The sequence below is a fragment of the Gopherus evgoodei genome, chromosome 8 (assembly GCF_007399415.2).
Source record: "Gopherus evgoodei ecotype Sinaloan lineage chromosome 8, rGopEvg1_v1.p, whole genome shotgun sequence".
Classification (NCBI taxonomy): Eukaryota; Metazoa; Chordata; order Testudines; family Testudinidae; genus Gopherus; species Gopherus evgoodei.
Window position 1 is genome coordinate 31841455 of NC_044329.1, and position 21759 is coordinate 31863213.

Consider the following 21759-nt stretch of genomic DNA (forward strand, 5'->3'; position numbering starts at 1 on the left):
AACTGTCTGTACCTCAGTTTCCTATCTGTAAAATGGGGACAAAGCACTGTCCTACATCAGAGGCATCCTCCTAGAATACAAACATCAAAGATTGTGAGGCAATCAGATATCCCACTAATGGGGGACATATAAGTAACAATGGTAGAGAATATCAGAGAGGTAACCGTGTTAGTCTGGATATGTAAAAGCAGCAAAGAGTCCTGTGGCACCTTATAGACTAACAGATGTATTAGAGCATGAGCTTTCGTGGGTGAATGCTCACTTCATCAGATGCATGTCAGAGGATGCATGATAGAGAGGCATAGATAGATCTGAAGTAATTGCTTTTGATCTCCTTTGTTTTAAAAGCCAGAAAAGATTTTACACCATTTAAGATGCCACTAAGGCCTGCCTATGGTATTGGTAATCAGAGTATATTATAATCTGCAAGATCTGATTTGGCATTAAAATGACTAGAGTTTCTTGCGTCCTTGCAAGATGGAGATTTAGAGTGCGGGGAAAGGGTGGGGGGAAGAGGGATTATTTTTAATTTTTATTGTTTGCATAGTCTACTAGGCATTTTTTACAAACAGGTAAGAAGGCAAGGCCACAAGGGATTTGTAATCCAAATAGACAACAAACCAATGAAGTTAGAGTGAAAGAAAGCAATGGAAAGCATTATGACTGAATTACAGAAAATGTAGGTCTGGAAGGGACCTTAAGAGGTCATCTAGTCCATCATCCCATTCTGAGGCAGTGTCATAACTTTATTCCCAGATCTGGACCTTAGCGTCCAAAATATGGGGGTTAGCATGAAAACCTCCAAGCTTAGCTACCAGCTTGGACCTGGTACTTGCTGCCACCACCCAAAAAATTAGAGTGTTTTGGGGCACTCTGGTTCCCCTGAAAAACCTTCCCTGGGGACCCCAAGACCCAAATCCCTTGAGTCTCACAACAAAGGGAAATAATCCTTTTTCCCTTCCCCCCTCCAGGTGCTCCTGGAGAGATACACAGACACAAGCTCTGTGAATTCAAACAGAGTGACTCCCCCTCTCTGTTCCCAGTCCTGGAACAAAAAGTACTTTCCTCTTCACCCAGAGGGAATGCAAAATCAGGCTAGCCACTTCAACACACACAGATCTCCCCTGATTTCTTCCTCCCACCAATTCCCCGGTGAGTACAGACTCAATTTCCCTGAAGTAAAGAAAAACTCCAACAGGTCTTAAAAGAAAGCTTTATATAAAAAAAAGAAAGAAAAAATACAAATGGTCTCTCTGTATTAAGATGACGAATACAGGGTCAATTGCTTAAAAGAATATTGAATAAACAGCCTTATGCAAAAAGAATACAAATCAAAGCACTCCAGCACTTATATTCATGCAAATACCAAAGAAAAGAAACCATATAACTTACTATCTGATCTCTTTGTCCTTACACTTAGAAACAGAAGATTAGAAAGTAGAAACTACTTCTCCAAAGCTCAGAGAAAGCAGGCAGACAGCAAACAAAGACCTCAGACACACAATTCCCTCCACCCAAAGTTGAAAAAATCCGGTTTCCGGATTGGTCCTCTGGTCAGGTGCTCCAGGTGAAAGAGACATTAACCCTTAGCTATCTGTTTATGACAGGCAGGGATTCCATAATGTCCCTTGGTTACATATTCTGGTATTTACCTATCCTTCCAGTTGGAACAATTTTCTTCATATCTAACCCAAATCTCCTTTTTTGCTGCAGATAGAGCTGATTACTTCTTGTCCTACTTTCAGGTATATAGAGAACAACTGATCACTGTCCTCTTTATAACAGCCCTTAACATATTTGAAGAATATCAGGTCACTGCTGTCTTCTTTACTCAAGACTAAACATGCCCAGGCTATTTAACCTTACTTCAGAGATCAGATTTTTCTAAAACGTTTATCATTTGTGTTGCTCTTTTCTAAACTCTCTCCAATTTGTCCACATCTTTCTTAAAATATTGGACACAATACCCTCAGATGAGGTCTGACCAGTGCCAAGTACATCAGAATGACCAGCTCCCATGTTTTACATACAACACTCCTGTTAATACATCCCAAATGATATAGGCCTTTTTTACAACAATACCACATTGTTGGCTCATATTCAATTTTGCTCCAGTATATTCCCCTAGATACTTTCTGCAGTATTTCTGCCTAGTCAGTTATTTCCCATTTTTGTATCTGTGCATGTGATTTTTTTTTTCCTTTCTAAGTGTAGTACTTTACACTTCTCTGTTAAATTTCATCTGGTTGATTTTTACCAATTTTCCAATCTATCGAGATCCTTTCCATTTCTAATCCTGCCCTCCAACATGTTTGCAATCCTTCCCAGCAAATTTTATAAATATACTCTCCACTCCATTATCCAACTCATAATGAAAACATTAAATAGTACTGGGTACAGGACTGACCCCTATGGGAACTCACTAGATAGGATCTCTCAGTCTGACAATAAAGCTTTGATAACGATAGTGTGAATATGATTTTTTGGCTAGTTGTGCACACACTTTATAGCAGTTTCATCTAAACCACATTTCCCTAGTTTGAGAACGTTAGTAAGGATTTTGACACGGTCCCACCTAAAATCAAGATATATCAAATCAACTGCATTCCCCTATCCACTAGGCCGGTAATCCTGTCAAAGAAAGAAATTAGGTTTGTTTGGCACGATTTGCTCTTGACAAATCCATGTTGGCTATTGCTTATCACCCAGTTATCCTCCAAGTGCTTACAAATTGATTATTTAATAATTTGTTCCAGTATCTTTCCAGGTATCAGTTAGGCTGACTGGTGTATAATTCTGTGGGTCTTCTTTGTTCCCCTTTTTAAAGATATGTACTATGTTTGCCCTTCTCCTGTCCACTGAACATCTGTCCTCTAGGAGTTCTCAAAGATAATGACTAATGATTCTGAAATTGCTTCGGCTAGTTCCTTAAGTACCCAAAGGAGTTTTTCATCAGGCCCTGCTGACTGGAAACAGCTATCTCATCTAAATTTCTTCAATTTGTTTTCTATCCTAATATTAATTTCTACCCCGTTAATATTAATTGTGTTATGTTTTTGGTCACAATTAAACTTTTAGTGAAAACTGAAGCAAAATAGGTATTAAACACCTCAGCCTTCTTGTTATGGTCCATTATTAGCTCTTTCCATGCAAAGTAGTGGACTTGCACTTTCCTTCATCCTTCTCTTGTTCCTAATGTATTTAAAGAATCTCTACTTATTGTCTTTTATGTCTCTTGCCAGATGTAACTTATTTTGCGCCTTAGCCTGAGTTTGTGCCTACTTGCTTTGTGCTATTCTTTTCTACTCATCCTTAGTAATTTTTTCATGTTTCCACTTTTTATAGGATTCCTTTTTGATTTGTGGATCATTAAAGAGCTCTTGACGCAGCAATATTGGACGTTGTTCTTCCTGTTTTTCCTTCACATCAGAATCATTTGCTGTTGTGCGGCACAGACAGCTGCAGCAGCACAGGAGCCAGCAAACAGAGCTGTAAACAGGGGAGTTTGAGTTTGAGTTCTGTTGAAGAAGAGGTTGGATTTAGGTGGGAAGCCTATGACAGATACAAAGGCGGCAGTGGTAGTGACCCAAGCAGTGGAAGACACAAGGAAGACTATGCCAGGCTGGGAAAGACGCTTAAGGAAATTGAGGCTCAGGTGACCTTCAGTGGGATTCTGCTTGTTCCTAGAAAAGGGCAACAAAGGTGTGAAAAGATTATGACGATCAACAGATGTCTTGGGCAGTGGTGCTATAAGAAGGGCTTTGGGATGTATGGCCACTCAGAGGTATTCATGGACAGAGTATTGTTCTCTCGGGATGGACTGCACCTGAGTAGGGAGGGAAATAGATTTCTAGGATGGAGGCTGGCACAACTGATTAAGAAAGCTTTAAACTAGGAATTGGGGGGGAGATGGTTAGGAGACATCCAGGTAGTCTCCATGCTCAATTTTAATATTGAGAGGGAAGAAAATGAAGTAAGAAAGGATACAGGTGTGGGTATGTGAATGGACATATGGAGGAAGGGTAGTATAGATACTAGTCTAATAGGTGATACTGGTGGTAGAATGTCTGGGCCTACTTGGGTAAAGAATGTGAGTGAAGTCAAACAGCAAAAAATAAGATTTTTTACACCAATGTGAGTAGCCTAGGTAACAAAATGGAGGAACTAGAGTTACTGGTGCAGAAAGTGAAACTGTATATTATAGGGATAACAAAAACATGGTGGAATCATAGTCATGACTAGAGTACAGGTATTGAAGGGTATGTGCTGTTTAGGAAAGAGAAATAAAGGCAAAGGTGGTGGAGTAGCATTGTATGTCAATGATGAGGTAGACTGTAAAGAAATAAGAAGGGATGGAATGGATAAGAGAGTCTGTCTGGGCAAAAATCACACTGGGGAACAAAGCTATTAGAGCCTCCCCTGAGATAGTGCTTGGGGTGTGCTACAGACTTCCAGGATCTGATCTGGATATGGATAGAGACCTTTTAAATGTTTTTAATGAAGTAAATACTAATGGGTATTGTGTGATCATTGGAAACTTTAACTTCCCAGATATATAGAATAGAATATCAGGGTTGGAAGGGACCTCAGGAGGTCATCTAGTCCAACCCCCTACTCAAAGCAGGACCAATCCCCCAACAGATTTTTGCCCTAGACCCCTAACGATTGAACCCATCACCCTAGGTTTAACAGGCCAGTGCTCAAACCACTGAGCTATCTCATATAGACTGGAAGATAAGTGCTAGTAATAATAATAGGGCTCAGATTTTCCTGGGTGCAATAGCAGATGGATTCCTTCACTGAGTAGTTGCTGAACCAACAAGAGGGGATGCCATTTTAGATTTGGTTTTGGTGAGCAGTCAGGCCCTCATAGAAGAAATGGTTGTATGGGACAACCTTGGTTCAAACAATCATGAGCTAATTCAGTTTAAACTAAAGGAAAGGATAAACAAAAATAGATCTGTGACTAGGGTTTTTTATTTCAAAAGGGCTAATTTTATAAAATTAAGGAAATTTAGTTAGGGAAGTGGATTGGACTGAAGAACTTTCGATCTAAAGGCAGAAGAGGCCTGGAATTACTTCAAGTCAAAGTTGCAGAAAAGCCTGCATCCCAAGAAAGGGGAAAAAAATTATTGGCAGGAATTGTAGACCAAGCTGGATGAGCAAGTATCTCAGATAGGTGATTAAGAAAAAGCAGAAAACCTACAAGGAATGGAAGATGGGGATAATCAGCAAGGAAAGCTACCTTATTGAGGTCAGAATATGTATGGATAAAGTGAGACAGGCCAAATGCCATGTAGAGTTGGACCTTGCAAAAGGAATTAAACCCAATAGTAAAAGGTTCTATAGCCATATAAATAAGAAGAAAACAAAGAAGTGGGACCGCTAAACATAGAGGATGGAGTGGAAGTTAAAGATAATCTAGGCATGGTCCAATATCTAACCAATACTTTGCCTCAGTCTTTAATGAGGCTAGTGAGGAGCTTAGGGATAATAGTAGGATGACAAATAGGAATGAGGATATGCAGGTAGATATTACTACATCAGAGGTAGAAACCAAACTCGAACAGTTTAATGGGACTAAATCAGGGGGAGGGCGCAGATAATCTTCATCCAAGAATATTAAAGGAACTGGCACATGAAATTGCAACCCCATTAGCAAGAATTTTTAATGAATCTGTAAATTCAGGGGTTGTACTGTATGACTGGAGAATTGCTAATATGGTTCCTATTTTTAAGAAAGGGGGGAAAAACATGATCCAGGTAACTACAGGCTTGTTAGTCAGACATCTGTAGTATGCAGGGTCTTGGAAAAAAAATTGAAGGAGAAAGTAGTTAAGGACATTGACCTCAATGGTAATTGGTATTTTGAGAAGGTAAGATTTTTTTTACTCAAAGGAAAGGCCATGGATCTAATTTACCTCGATTTCAGTAAGGCATTTGATATGGTTCCACATGGGGAATTATTAGCTAAATTAGAAAAGATAGGGATGAATATGAAAATTGAAAGGTGGATAAGGAACTGGTTCAGGGGAGATGACAATGGGTCATACTGAAAGGTGAACTGTCAGGCTGTGGGGAGGTTACTAGTGGGGTTCCTCAAGGACTGGTTTTGGCACCAATCTTATTTGATATTTTTATTACTGCCCTTGGCACAAAAAGTGGGAGTGTGCTAATAAAGTTTGTGGATGACACGAAGCTGGGACGTATTGCCAATACAGAGAAGGACAGAGATATCATACAGGAAGATCTGGATGACCTTGTAAACTGGAGTAATAGTAATAGGATGAAATTCAATAGTGAAAAGCGTAAGGTCATTCATTTAGGGATTAATAACAAGATTTTTTGTTATAAGCTAAGGACACATCCGTTGGAAGTAACAGAAGAGAAGAAGGACCTCAGAGTACTGTTTGATCACAGGATGACTATGAGCCACCAATGTGATAAGGCCGTGAAAAAAGCTAATGCACTCTTGGGATGCATCAGGCGAGGTATTTCCAGTAGAGATATGGAGGCATTAGTAATGTTATACCAGGCACTGGTGAGACCTCATCTGGAATACCATGTGCAATTCTGGTCTCCCATGTTTAAGAAGGATGAATTCAAACTGGAACAGGTACAGAGAAGGGCTACTAGGATGATCTGAGGAATAGAAAACCTGTCTTATGAAAGGAGACTCAAAGAGCATGGCGTGTTTAGCCTAACCAAAAGAAGGTTATGGGGAGATATGATTGCTTTCTATAAATATATCAGAGGAATAAATACCAGGCAGTGAGAGGAATTATTTAAGCTCAGTACCAATATGGACACAAGAACAAATGGATATAAACTGACCATCAGGAAGTTTAGACTTTGAAATTAGATGAAGATTTCTAACCATCAGAGAAGTGAAGTTCTGGAACAGTCTCCCACGGGGACCATTGGGGGCAAGACTAAGTTTGACAAGTTTATGGAAGGGATGGTATGATGGGATAGCCTAATTTTGGCAATTAATTGATCTTTGACTTTTAGCGGTAAATATGCCCAATGGCCTGTGATGGGATGTTAGATGGGGTGGGATCTGATTTACTATAGAAAATTCTTTCCTGGGTGTCTGTCTGGTGAGTCTTGCCCACATGCTCAGGGTTTAACTGATCGCCATATTTGGGGTTGTGAAGGAATTTTCCTCCAGGGCAGATTGGCAGAGACTCTGGGAGTTTTTCACCTTCCTCTGCCGCATGGGACATAGGTCACTTGCTGCAGGATTCGCTGTACCTTGAAGTCCTTAAACCATGATTTGAGTACTTCAGTAGCTCAGACATAGGTTAGGGGTTTGATACAAGAGTGAGTGGGTGAAATTCTGTGGCCTGCGTTGTGCAGGAGGTCAGATAAGATGATCATAATGGTTCCTTCTGTTCTTAGTCTATGATTCTATGATTACTTAATATTGCTTCTTTGAGAAATTCCTAGCTTTCCTGACCTCCTTCCATCCTGAGGTTTTCTTCCAATGGGACCTCATCTGCCATTTCCCCAAAATTTAACCTGCTTTTTCTTAACTCTGCTGACCTTATTCTGTTGCTTTCACTCCTTCTGTTACGAATCTTGTTAATTCTACAGTTTTTGTTTGGATTTATTATTTTCAAGCATTTTTAGCATCTACTTTACTCACTTCTCTGAGCTTGAGCACTGGTGTTCACAGATCTTTTTCCACTGTTGCCAGATTCAAGTCCTTAGTGAACAGCAGCAAGTGATCATACAATACAAGTTTGCTCACATTCTATCACAGGTAAAGTCGACAAAGAAAATACAGTGGACATAATTTATCCTTTCAAAATCAATAAAGTTTTAGGGGGATCTGGCAATAACTCTCCATTTAGGTTGCCCATGTATATTACTCACATGAGACACTAATATATCTGTTTGTATATATCTCCATTATTTTTTTCAGGTCACTCCTAATGACCAATATTTGAAAGAGAATAATCCCAAAGCCCTAAAATATAAAAAATATGTAATTTAAAAGAAAACAAAAGAAGATGAATGCAAGCCTAGGGGATCAACAGAACACATGAAAGGGAAAGATCATCAAATAACAGAAAACTATTTATTTCACGAGACCAAAAGAATGAGGGGTATCTTACAGAACAGACCAAGAAACTCTTATCTTTCATGGTGAAGTCTTGCAAACAGCAGAACTCACTGCTACTCAGTGTTAATTTAATGCAAATATAATTTTAATCAATAACTTGCTATGATGGATGGAAAATATATAAATTGGTTCAAATTACCCACAGCTGCACAGGAAAGCTGTTCCAGTCTTAAGTATGATTTATCTTTAATGGGTATCTAAACATGATGGGGCATGATGAAAAACATTCAAAAAGTAACTAGATTAGATGTAGTGTTCAATTTGACATATTTCACATGTTTTCAGGATAGAAGTCCTCTATCCAACTGAGCAATGAAATCATACTCACTCAGCAGGTGGTACTTTCAAAAGCACTCAGCGTTGGCCTAACTGCTTCCACTGGAGTCAGTAATGAGTTCTGTCATTAACCATGGGAGCAAGGTGAGGCCAATTAGAAAGATTTCTGAATATTTTCCCAATGGGTTTTTTAGTCTGTATCTAGTTATCTTCCACACAATGACAAATGCCATGTTTTCCTCACTTGTTATTTTTCTCTAGGAATGTGTCCTTTCCTTTCCTGAGATAACACAAACAGCAGGTCTCTAGATCAACATTTTAGAGGCCTCACTATCCATTTGCCCTGTGCTTGTCCAGGAGTTATATCTCCAACCCATGCAACATATCCATTTTGAAACATGAGATTTGGTTTGGATTTACTTACGGCACACTCAGTTTGGGAAATTTCTGAATATCATTTTCAGACATGTTCTGCAACAGAAACACACATGGTATATGTTACAAAATTGTCCATGTGACAGCTTGGGAGATAAGGAAACTTTAATATTCTTTCATGTGTCAAAACATTATAATTAACAGGACTGCATGATAAGTAGAAAACGAATGAAGAACAGGTACAAACCTAAGCCGCTGTTCAGCATTTAGGATTCGATTCAACAAAATATTAAGCATGTGTCAAACTTTAAGCACTAACGTGAAGTCAACAGCACTACATATATGCTTAAATTTAGGTGTGTGCTTAGGTACCATGCTGTATTGTGTTGTAATTGGGTCTCTTCTGGTGCTATGCTGCTCAGTTGATACTGTTTTACTGTGAGATTTAAAATGTTGACCTGCTGCACCTAGGGGCAATGTATAAAAACCTTTCATCCAACAGCCTTTTCCCTGTAGCTTGTCATAGTTACTGGAATTATATTGAGCAAACAGGCAAAATTTCAAGCATACACAAGAATGCATTTCAAACTATAACCACGTGACCCAAAGGCTTATCCCATGGTCCCTAGGGAAATGTACAAGCAGCTTAAATCAAAACAAAGATGGACACACATTTTAATGAAAACATTCTCTATTAGTTCTTCTGCCTTCTCCCTTTCTTTCTCTCTCTCTCTCTCTCTCTGCTTTGCTAGATCTTGATCCTCACTTAATGTTGCCCTAGGGCTGGACATATCTAGCCCACTGGTTAATAAATCTCTGGTGTCAAGGAAGTGAAATTTCCTTTGAGATAATACATCCCATCTCTATGCACCAATTCACACAAAGTGGAGATCCACCTCCCCTTGAGATCTAACCCTGATGACAGACTTAAACTCCAAACACAATTCATAGAGTCTACTGATGTCTTCACCATGGCCATAACACTTCTGTTGGCAATACATGAATTCTCTGCTTCTCTCAGAGAGCTCTACAGAAAAAGGTGGGGGGTTTTCCCCAACATTTTTTTTAAAACCGTTGCCATTTCAAAAGCGCTGTGTATGTGTTTAAATGAAAAGATCTGTTCCTGGTTGTGGGAGGCAGAAGTGGGCAATGCTCTGTGGTTTTGACTCTCAAGAGTTCTGATTCAAATTGCATTCACACCTTTTTGTTCTGCAACGAGCCTGGGCTGGAACGAACTCAAAAACTCCAGGCTGCACTCCTTTGAAATCACCCAGTTTCTCCAAGCTGCACATGAGAAACTGTAAACTTCACAAAGTCAATATGAAACCATGAAATGGGGGCCAGGTTTTCTCGACTGGGTCAGGAGTCTTATGCTGGCAACACACTCTGAAGCCAGGCAAGCTTTGCACTATGGTTTTTCAATGAAGGTTTTACACAGATATATTTGTTACTTGCCATGACCAGATGCTTAGCACAGTCCTAAGGGCACCATTGGTATCATGTGTTTGGAGGACTCATTGAACATGACGTAATAATCAGGGATAGCATACTGTGGGTTATACAAGGAAACTTTAATGTATGCAGGGGTTTAAGGCAAAAACTCATCATGTTTTGCACATCTTAGCTGACTTTTAATTTTTGTGTTTGTTTAGAAAATGGCTGATGTATTTTTTTCATATACTTACAATTAAAGAGCTAGCTTGTCACTGGCCTAGCTCAAATGTGTGGGGGTGGGGAGGCAGGCACAAGGATCCTTGCCTTTGCTTCTTTGCACACCTTATGCAAGGGCCAGTGACTGTCATAGAAATGGCTCCCTCCCCTACATTGTGCCAAAGGGGGTAAAGAGGAAGTGAGTGATGTCTTCCCCTCCCCCAAGGAGCTGGCCTCCTGCACCAGGAGAAGCAGTTGTATCTTCCTGAAGTGCCCATCCCTCCCATCAGGTGCAGTTCCACATTACCTCCAATAGGGTCCAGTGTCTCAGTGGCGTAATTTGGCTCAATACGAGGGAAGTGAAAGATGTGAATGTTATATGTGCTTTTAAAAGGACATGGTAAACAACTTTAAAATGGCATTGTGAGATTCCATATATGAATGTCAGCTTCAGACCATATCTGATCAGTTTTGAAAGTAAAAATGTGTTTTTAAACTGCCAGCTTTCAAAACTCCTCTTGGAACCTGAAAGTCAGGCTGGGATATTCCTGGCTCATCTTAGCAATAAGTGGTCTCTAATTAAACGTAGTGAACAGGGGCGGCTACAGGCATCAGCACGCCAAGCGCGTGCTTGGGGCGGCAAGGCACGGGGGGCGCTCTGCCGGTCGCTGCGAGGGCAGCAGGCAGGCTGCCTTCGGTGGCATGCCTGCGGAGGGTCCTCTGGTCCAGCAGCTTCGGCCGACCTCCCGCAGGCACACCGCCGAATCCACGGGAGCGGGGACCTCCCACAGGCGTGCTGCCGAAGGCAGTCTGCCTGCTGTGCTTGGGGCAGCAAAATACCTAGAGCCGCCCTTGGTGGTGAACAACTTTATTGAACAATGTTCAGCCTAGAGTAGAATCAAGCTGCTGTCTCCAGAGGTGTCCTTGGCTCTGGAGAACTAACATTAGTGAAATGTGGTGAAATATATATTTCTCTTAGGGAAACATCCTGTAGAATCATAAAATTTAATAATACATTTAAACCAACCATTATAACTCTATTAAAGGAATGTGGTTGTCTGTTAAATTCAGTAGCTTGGGTTAAAAATTCTGTAGGAAGAACATGTCTCTCCATTAAATTCTACAGAATTTTAATTTCTAAATAATCTATTGATTTAATCCCTAATATACTCTGTAGGACTCTTCCATGCAGGTAGTCAGCAGAGTAAAAATCATTACTCAAACTAGGGAGTGGATTCATTGGGACGGTGCCATTTTTTCATTGTCATATTGCTTGCATGGCTTTGTGAGTGAACACAAAACCCACAAAAACTTATTCCGAACAGTATCGGGCTATCCAAATGTAATTTAGCAGTTTCTACATCTTACAAAAGTCATTAGAAAGACAATTACTCTAAAGAGAAGCAATTGATTTCTTACAAATTGCTCTGCAGACTGGATTTTTCCTTGTCACTTCTTCCCCATTGTTACACTTGTGCTTTGCATCTGCAGTAAGCAGAATGTTTTCTAGTATACAATGGCCAAGTAGGCAAAAAGTTAAAAACGAACAAAAATTATATTGGGAGAAATGAGGAAGCAGCAGCTACTGGCCTGCCTAGTAGAGGTCAACCATTGAATCTGCTAGGCCATTTCTGCAGAAAAACATTCTAAACTGGTTTTGTATCATAAGCACTTGGTAAACAATGCAAGAGTCAAAGATCCTTGGCCACGTAGGTATTTCAGAAATGACATTATGCTGCACTCCATGATCACTGAGGACTTCACAGTGACAGCGGAGCTAGAACTCAGATCCTCCTTTTCTTAAACACAGGTATCTCGTACAGCTGGTTAGGAGTTTTGCAAGGAAAAGGTTTTTCATTCATCACAAATCTTCTTGGGGCCAGAATGGAATGAGTAGTTCTGATTCAGAGCAGGGGCTTGAACATGTGTTTCCCAAAGCCCAAATGAGTGCCTGGCATTCCAGATTCTCTTTATAGTCAGTATCTTTCCATATCAAACCAGTCACTAGAAGCTACCAAATTACGTTTGGAGGAACAGACATTACTAACAGTGAATGTCTGTAGGTGTCACGTTCACTCACGTAGCCATACAAAGAACCCGGCGATGCAAAAATGATACCATGTTTCTGAACAGATCCAGAGTTATGTTTCTTAATTTACAGACTTATCCTTATCCAACATTATAAGATATTTGGATTCTATATAAATTACTCTAACCACTGGACTATAAAGTTATTTATACAAAATGCAATAGCTTCTGCAAGAGCGACTGTGAGCCTAGTGGTTAGGGCATACACTTGGAAGATGATTCAGAGCAGGAATTTAAGCCTGGGGGCTCGTCTGCATGGTGTGTTAGTGCACACCAGCTGGGGTGTAAATTTTAGTGTACACAAGTGTGTTGTGCACTAAAACTTCCCTAATATGCATTGATATAGTCTGGGACTATATCAATGTGCACTAATGCATGCCAGCAGGCTCCACATTGACTGTTAGTGCACAACATGCTGGTACACATTAGAATTTACTCTGAAGCTGGCGTGCACTAACCATCAGGCTATTGCCTGTTCTGGGTGGGGTTTTTTCCTGTGTATTTTTTTTTAATGAAAGTTTGAAAGGTCTCAGTTTTGTTCTGATGCACACAACACACTTTTGAAATCTTGAAAATTTTCACAGGATAGGAAAAATGTTTCTTGCCTAACTCTAGTTCTAATGCTTGAGCTGAATAAAACCTATAATGTACAGTAGAGCAGTTTTCATTCTATCCAGCAGAAGGTGGTATCCTGGTGGAATACTCTCATTTTTAGCAGACATGTTTTGAATTGCAAAAATTTGATGGATTTTCAAAACTTGACATTTCAAACAAACAAAAAACAAGAAGCTGGGAAGAATTGTAACGAAATTTGTGGGAAATTTTCCCCTTAACTAATTACAGAGCTGGTCCATAATTAGAATTTTGAAGGGAAAAAATGCATTTTTCAGAGTGAAAAATTGTGAAATTACTTCCCTTTTTCTCAACTAGCTCTAGTTGTAGTCAGTTTATGACTTTATGTACATATGTATATATCCTCACACTGATTTACAGGACTCTGTAATTCCACTTAATGACAATGAGTAATTATTAGGCTAAAATCTCTGTGTGGTACAATGTATAAGGCACTGAGTGAGTTTCAGGAGACAGAAGTTCTATTCCTGGCTCTATCACTGACCTACTTTGGGTAAATCGCTTCCCTTCTCTGTGCCTTAGTTTCCTTTCCTATCCTTTGTCTGCTTAGATTATAAACTCTTTGTGGCAGGGCTGTCACTAAGTCTTTGTGTGATGATTATCACATTGGGGCCTCTAATATACATAATTTAAGGTACATTTCCCTAGAACACCAATGTTCAATACCCCCCATAGAGTGTAAATTTTCTTCTGCAATAAGGTTTTTAATAAGAGCCAGATCCTACCACCAGATCAGGGCTGTCCATCTCTGAAATTTGAAATAATGTATGCACTTAGGGGACTGAGAACAGCCCCCTTGTTTAATGACTGACCCATTAGGATTCTGCCATTTCTAGAGAGTCTAGATCTCATCCAGATAATTATGTTTATGATGGGATCAGATTTTCAACAGTGGAGACACCTAGGTAGATTATGTTGCTTGAGGAAAAGGCATGACTCTCTAATGCCACTCTTTTACATGAGGGCAGTCACAATACATGTATAAAACTCTGTTTCTGCTAGCTAAAAACTGGGACCTGAATCCTGACTACCAGCAGGATCTGTGCATGCGAATATGCTAACATTCAAAGGACAAAATTAGGTTCTGATTCAAGGTTCACTTGCAAAGACCCACTGTGCTTTGTGAGTCCTGTGCTCTTTTCCATGAAAGACAAGGGCAGATTGTGCCTTAGGATCATTTCCAAATTGCGTTTTAAAGATAATTATGACATTTTTATCAAAATAAAAATGTCAACCTACATGCTGTCAATTGATGTGGAATTAAGACCAGATAATGATGGCTGTACAAATGAGAAATACGGGTTTGTTTGAGCCTGATGAATTGCAGGGATAAATCGAAGTATATCTATTAATTTCAGTGCAGCAGCACTGAATTATATCCCTGGTGAATCTGGCCTGTTGGTTGCGGTGATTTTAAATACTATTGATTATACATATGGTTTCAGAAAACAATCACTTTTTATCCATAGGGGCTTAAAATGGCAGTCCTTGGCATAAATAGTCTCCAGCAGAGGGTTAGCTTTTACAGGCAAGTGGGTTGCACTGTTCTGCAAAGGTAGGTGGGGAAATCTGACAAGCTGTAGATTACTGCTAATGCATGAAAAACAAGCATTTCCTATAAATGACCAGAAAGAAGGTAAGCAAATATTGCTGCTGTGAACCTTCACTTTCTGTTTAAAAAAAACAATGTAAAATGGATTCAAGCTAAATGCAGCCATGGGGGTCCTGGTGTTCAGTGTCGATGTTTTAAAACAATGATCTTTGGTGTAAAACCAGGATGTCAATTTTAAGCCCAGATCCTTAAGAGTATGTAGGCATTTTACTCCCACTGATTTCCATAAGAGTTAAGTGCCTTTTTTGAATATCTGGGACTTAATATGTAAGCAACTGTGTAGAGGCACAAAGAACACAAGGAATGTCCTTAATTGCAAACCCAAGGGCAGGCCAAGTGATGATTATATTGTGAATATGGAATTTTATTGTTGCACTTACCAAAAACCTTTGTCCACTTATGCTGTGTTTTCTGACGACTTTTTCACAGTCTTTATACTTTAACTGTGAATGGAGAGAAAAAGATTGTTGTTACACACTTGGTTAAATCTAAGATTAAGGTTAAGGCTTCAATTCGGCAAAGGATTTATGCACAAGCTTAGCTTTAAGCATATGATTCCGTCCCAAAGCAATCTAGCATATCTTGAAGTCTACACAACCTTGTCTAGAGATTTTAGCTAGACTGTATTAGCTATATTTGTGTCATAAATAAGACAAAGCTATCAGGGCCAGGCAGAATTGCAGCTCCTATCCTCTGCTGCACCTGCTTGCATGGTGCAGATCTAGGCTGCCCCTTACTATGGCCAACACACCTGGCCCCTTATTTGTGTACTGATTTATTTTTCTTGAGAAATGTATGAAAAGGCCCCGTCAGACAATCTCTGCACACATTTTAAAAAAATACACCACTCCTGCCCTTCCCTGAAAAGAAGCTGAACAAGTTCCCTGCAATCACCTTGTCCAACAAAAGCTTTGGGAAACAGATGAGCTTGACACTGGACTTCCAAACTGCAGGTATCTTGGATTTGTATGGCACAAAATGTTCAAAGCCAAGGAGTACGGAGCAAGGGTGTCCTGCTCCCACCTACTAGACATTCAGCATTGTTATAGCTAACACATCTCCTCTAAGCTGAAATGGCACACCTGTAACTTTGTACATGATCTGTTAACTTTCTTCTCTTCATTATTAAGATTATTGGCAATAAGGAGTTGTCTTGGGGCCCACCTAGAATGGGATGCCATTGTGGCAGTTGCATCCATGCACACAATGAAAACGCTGCCCTTGTCTAAAAGAGCATGCAAATTAAATATAAGACAGGAGATTCCAGGTTAACCCAGCCAACAGATGGGGGCACAAGGTCACAGAGGATTATGATCACAATCATCAGCAGTTGCAGCTGCCTAGCTATTGTTGAGTGTTTTATAGGCATCATGGAAGAGGAGTATTTCAGGCAAGATTTGAAAGAGGAGAATGTAGTGGCTTTGTGGATATTTACAGAGAGCTCCTTAAACTTTGTGTTTGAATATACCTAGGATAACATGAGAGCACAGCATTAGATTTTACATGTCCAAAGAGTTAATGCTCAGATTTAGTTACAGAAGATAGGAGGCTTTCCACTGACTTCAATGGACTCTGGATCAGGTCCAGAGCTGCTAAAGCTTAGACTGGGGGAGCACAAAGGTGGCTTTTTGCTGCCTTTGCACACTCCAAACCATGATTTAGCTAGGGGCTTGTCTGGACTGTAGTAGTCTGCTTTCCATAGCCACTTATTCTGCCCTATGCCACTAGGAGGACACTCTGGCACTGGGGGAATTCCCCAGGGAGCATTCTATCTCCTTTATACGTCTCCAAAACAGGGAACATGATCTAAGCTTGTCACTGTACTGTTTTAAGGGCTGATCTTGAAAACACTTATGCATATGAGAAACTTTACTTGCATCAGCAGGCTCCATTTACTCATGTATTTGCAGCAACAGACCCTAACCCTGGAAAGCATTTTGGGATTCAGGTTGTATTAAAGACTTCGTACAAATGAAGGACCCAATTCTACAAATAATTCCTCCCTGGCATAGTACTTACTACCATGACACTGGCTGCAATGTGGTAGTAAGTGCCATACCTGGTAGGAAGTGTTTTGTATGACCGGGACCTAAGCTGGTTTTCTTTATGATTTTACCAGTGGCTGAAAATTCTATTTTCTGGTTTTAAGTGAGTTTAGAAATTTACAGTTGTGAACTTTCTTCCTTTTTCTCAAAGTCTGAGAAATCAGTTGTGAATGGTGGCCCTTTATCGCTTCCTTCTGAACACAGGATGTTTTGGGGAAAGCCTTTTAGTTTAGTAATCTTATTGATTAAAAGCTTTAAATGTGGTAGAGTTACAGAGTCAGGAGACCTGAATCTCTTTCTGTTGGCCTACACTGTGTGTGGACATTTACAGTGGAGGAAGTGATTTTATCTGGATTTGGGATTGCTCAGAGCCTTTGAAAATCCTCCCCATGGTATCTCCATTTTGGCAGAGAAAATTAGTGGCCGCTTTTGAAAAAGTGGATCTCAACCTTTGGAACTCACTGCTGCAGGATATTTTGAGGTAAATATATGAGTAAGATTCAAAAGAAGATTTACACATTCCTAAGTATAACAAATAGCATCCTGAATTACAACTCTTTATGATACAAATTGTGAGGGCTAATGAAAGAGGAGTATCCAGTGGTGAGGGCATAGGACTTGAGATACTTGGATTCAGATCCATGCTGAGAGTTTGTGTGACTTTGGGAAAGATCCTCTGCCTCAGTTCTCCATCTGAAGAAGAGAATGTCATTGAGGATTAATAAGCAAAAGACTGTGAGGTTCTCCAGTACTACAGTCATGGGTGGCCATATAAGTATGAAGGATATGTATCATATCATTCCTTGCCCCTTAGAGAATAAACTGATCAGTAATTCATACCAGGAACCCATTTCACTCCACTTGGTAGTTTCCAGTTAATGGTGATCTAAAACCCTGTGCACCAGTTAAAAAGTGTGTGTTCCTTATTAATCTGCTGAACTGGGATTTAAATAATGTAGTTCTCAATTACGATAAAATCTGTCTTATTTAAGATATCTCAAGATCTTGGTTTCATTCTACTACACAGCTAAGCAGGAGCAAAACAGTTGGGACTACAGTACTGCAAAGTTGGCCGTTTCACTTCTCAGGCAATCCGGCAAACGTTTGCTTTGGCTTTGATCTGTGCATCTTTGCTACCCATGAACTTCACTTTGCATTTTGGTTTTGAACTTGTCTCAACTCCCCCAAATGAAACCCAGTGAAAGCTGTTGAAACCATGAATTTTGCATGATTTCAATACTAAATAATAAACTGGCCTAGGTTTCTTTGGCATTAGTCCCATATCCACTTGAAACTGGTTTCCTGGAATGGATTAAAAGCCTTGGCAAACCTTTTGGGTTTAAATTTCCAGACTGTAATGGAAGTTTTAGAATTTGTTGTGAACATGCACTATGGCCAGAGCGGAAACATATGGGAGATATTGCTGATTATTTAAAAACCTGGGGGAAATTATGGAAAATATAAGTATAAGTGATTAGAGTTAAGATTCAGTAAAAATGAACCAAACTCAGCATTGACACACATCCCTTTGCAGTTTTCCTAGCATCAGTGAGGTTGCAGGGGGTAAATCAACACTGAGTTTTGCCTATTCTTTTAAATTTGTCATGCCCCTCCTCATGTGTAAAATCCTCCCTTCTGCAAAATGAAATTTAAGAGCTCATCAGGGCTAAAGAGGTATCAAAAGGTGCGAAAGCCCCAGCAATGTCCAGGCTAGTGCATTAGGGGAAAAGCTACAGCAGGTTAAGGGGGGATGTATAGGAAGCCTGTTGAAACATCAACCTCCTAAGCAGGGGAGAAGAGATGAGGAAATGAGATGGGGAGGGTGAGGAAGAAGGTCAGTTGGGATCCTGAGGCAGGGGGAGGAAATGGGTAGCAGGATCTCTTTTTATTTAAATCTTCCCTCCAAAGAATGACTGTCACTATTTATATTATTATTGCCAAATGCTTTTAATTTCAAAGATGAGGTGTCAACATGGGCATTCTACAAATAGAAGCAGCTGCTAAGAGGTGGGGGAGGGATAATATTTTATACATTGTATTTATTTTGGAGGAAAGAATGTTTATCATTTCTCTCCCTCCATCTAGCCCTTTGCTATACCCTGGAGTAATTTTCCTTAGGCATAGATGCTGCCCTCAACCCTGTGGAATGTCCCAAGGAAGTATTTGGCACTGTTTATGTGAGTTCAGACAAAAAGTCATTTCAGGCCTCATTTTGGGGCTAGCATCGGAACTCAGTTCATCACGTCCCTTCAAAAGGCCTGATGTGGGCGTCCAAGGCTCGGATTTAAGCACCCAATGCTCATTGAATCTGAGCACCTAGCTCCCTTTTGAAAACCCCAACCCAGATACTGAAGAACTCTTTTGTGTGTGTCAACCTAAGCAAGTTTTCATAGCCCTTTTGCTCAAACATCCTTGTTCAAAAGATTGGAGCTTATGAGGTGATCTGTAGATTGAGAATCTGTTTTTTTCCTTCTACTAAAGACAAAGTACTGTAGATTCTAAACCAAGCCCTGACATATAACAAGCCTTTGTAACACTAATTAGGAAAGCAGTTCAGTCCAGATCAGAGATCATGTGTGCATCTTGATTAGTAAGGATCTTTAATTTTGAAAGTCACAGGAATTCTCATTGGAGAGGCCTTACAAGACCTGCATATAATGCTTTTCTACCTTAAAAATAGATTTAGAATCCTTAACTTTTACATATCCAAACCAAATGTTACATCAGCAAGACATTAGTACCAAAGATAAGATGATTTTTCTGAGAAGCTATCACTTTCTCTTCCTATTGATTTAGAATACACTTTTCAGGATTCGTCAAGGGCTTCAGGATAGGTATAATCCCTTTCTGAAGTGGCATCTGCTGTGATTATTCAGAAAGATAATTTGATATTATTTATGCAACAAATTCTGCTCTTGGTGTAAAAGAATATTCTTTTTTTTAGCAGAGGTGTTAGTGACTTGCTGCTCCATCATACTAGGACAAAACACAGCAAAACTTACTTTTTTGAAGTAGTCTGCCAGGTCATCTGGGCTCCAAGCGACCACCACTGAGCGATAGGGAATGTTTTGTAAATCCATTTCAGCTCTTTTTTCCTAAGCAGTTACAGAATTTTCATGCCAGTAGTATTAATGAAACAGGCAGCCATAGATTTCCTGCCTGTGGCTACTTGCAGCAAATTCAATAATCCACTTGCCTAAGAAACGTACAGATCTTTTGTTAAACCGTTTTGCTTTTTATTTCTGAGTTATGATGCAAGAATATCCAAGAGAGCAAGTGCTTCCTCTAAGTACAAAATGGTCTCTTCTCAGAAAACTTGTCAGCTATTCAGCCTCACCACTTCCTTTATCTGAATCTAAATAAGTAAACAAGGAAGCACGGCAACATGATTAAAGTATTCTGCCTACTGCATGTAACTGTAATCCTTATGAGCCCTATTTAACAGTATTTAAACTGGGGAGAGTGTTTGTTTACATGATATTTCCATGTAACTATTGGCAATATTTAGATAGACTGGTACATTGGCTGCATAGAATTTTGCGCATAATCACACATGCATGTGCATCTGTATTCCACCACCAAAAAAGTTGCTGGTTTTGAATTAAGTTTAATTACTTGCAAATCTAGCTCGTTCAATCCCTGAAAACCAAGAAAATGCCTAGTTAAGAAAACCTTTAACATATCTCAGAGCCCCATATGTGATGATGATTCCTGACACTGAAACTCTGCTTTACACTGCTAACATATAAAAATAATACAATGCACACGGATTCCTCGGGCTGCCACCCTTATGCAAACTTTTAGCAATGTCTGTGCAACATTCCCATGTATTTGCTGCAGTTTTTTGGTATAAGGAATATGCAAGATTAGTGCTAAGGTTTTGCTTTACAGTATATGCAGGAACTCCGATTTAACTATGGAGCTGCAGCCAGCACCTGCACAATACCCCATATATAGATTGGGGATTTTGGCTAAATTTAGGTTTAAAAAGCTGCACCCACCCCAAATTCCACCCTCCCCAAAAAACTTTGATTATATTTTCACTATTCCACCTCCCCATTTTTCATTAGATCTAGTGATGATAAATTCTAAACTATGGAACTGAGATAAATGAGAAAACCATGTAAAAAACCAGAGACCATAAATTATGCACTTTTGACTAGTTTACCTGCACGCTGCTCATTATTCCACCTCTGCCGAGACTATTTTCAAACTTCTAGCAGCTTCAAACGTTTAACATTAAAAAAAGAGAACTTGACAAACTTTGTCCTCCCTCCCCCCAAAATTAACATGGAATTGACCTCCCGCCCCTGGAAATTATACTGATGGATAATATTCAGTTCTGGTTCAGAGACAAGGATAAAGTTTACTAGTTTGTGGACTTTCTAGGTTAGAAATAATAGTTCTATACCACTAGAAAGGGGAGTTTCCCATGTTTCCAATGTGATATACAGTCCCTGTAGATTTTAGTCCTGTTTTAGAGGTCATTAATATAGATACTGTATGGCACTGATTATTAATTATTCTTTATTTGTTTGATAGATCCCATGATCATGACAAAATATGGACCATGATGATGTCTCACACTAGAGTAAGGTGTTACTATAACTCCATAGTATGCAGAGACAAGGTGGGTGAGGTAATATCTTTTGTTGGACCAACTTCTGATGGGGAGAGAGAGAGTTTTCAAGCTTACACAGAGCTCTTCTTCAGGTCTGGAAAAGAAAGAAGGGGAGGCAGCTATGGGAAGTGTTGTTAGTGGTTTACAGCTGGTTGTAATAAACCATAAATCCAGAGTCTTTATTCAGATTTTTAGGCTTTGTCTACACTATCAATTTGTGTTGACAAAAGTGGTGTTGACACCCGAAATAATCACAATTTCACGTTCACCATCATCAACAGTGTGATCAATGCACTGTGGGTACCTGTTCCACAGTCCTTCTGTCACAAGG

General features: G+C 39.7%; 1 protein-coding gene across 2 annotated transcripts in view; it reads right to left on the minus strand.

Moving 5' to 3' along the window:
* The window catches only part of LCP2 (lymphocyte cytosolic protein 2), a 60571-nt gene extending 40438 nt beyond the window's left edge, over positions 1-20133 (minus strand). The window contains exons 1-3 of one of the 2 annotated variants that reach the window (XM_030572282.1): positions 19810-20133; positions 15143-15205; positions 8829-8875 (exon numbers count right to left, since the gene is read on the minus strand). In XM_030572282.1, the coding sequence (XP_030428142.1) occupies positions 8829-8875; positions 15143-15205; positions 19810-19887 (188 nt within the window). In that variant the 5' untranslated portion in view covers positions 19888-20133. The remainder of the gene's footprint in view (positions 1-8828; positions 8876-15142; positions 15206-19809) is intronic. The other variant, XM_030572281.1, reaches the window with a different exon arrangement.
* Between the last annotated feature and the right edge of the window lie 1626 nt (positions 20134-21759).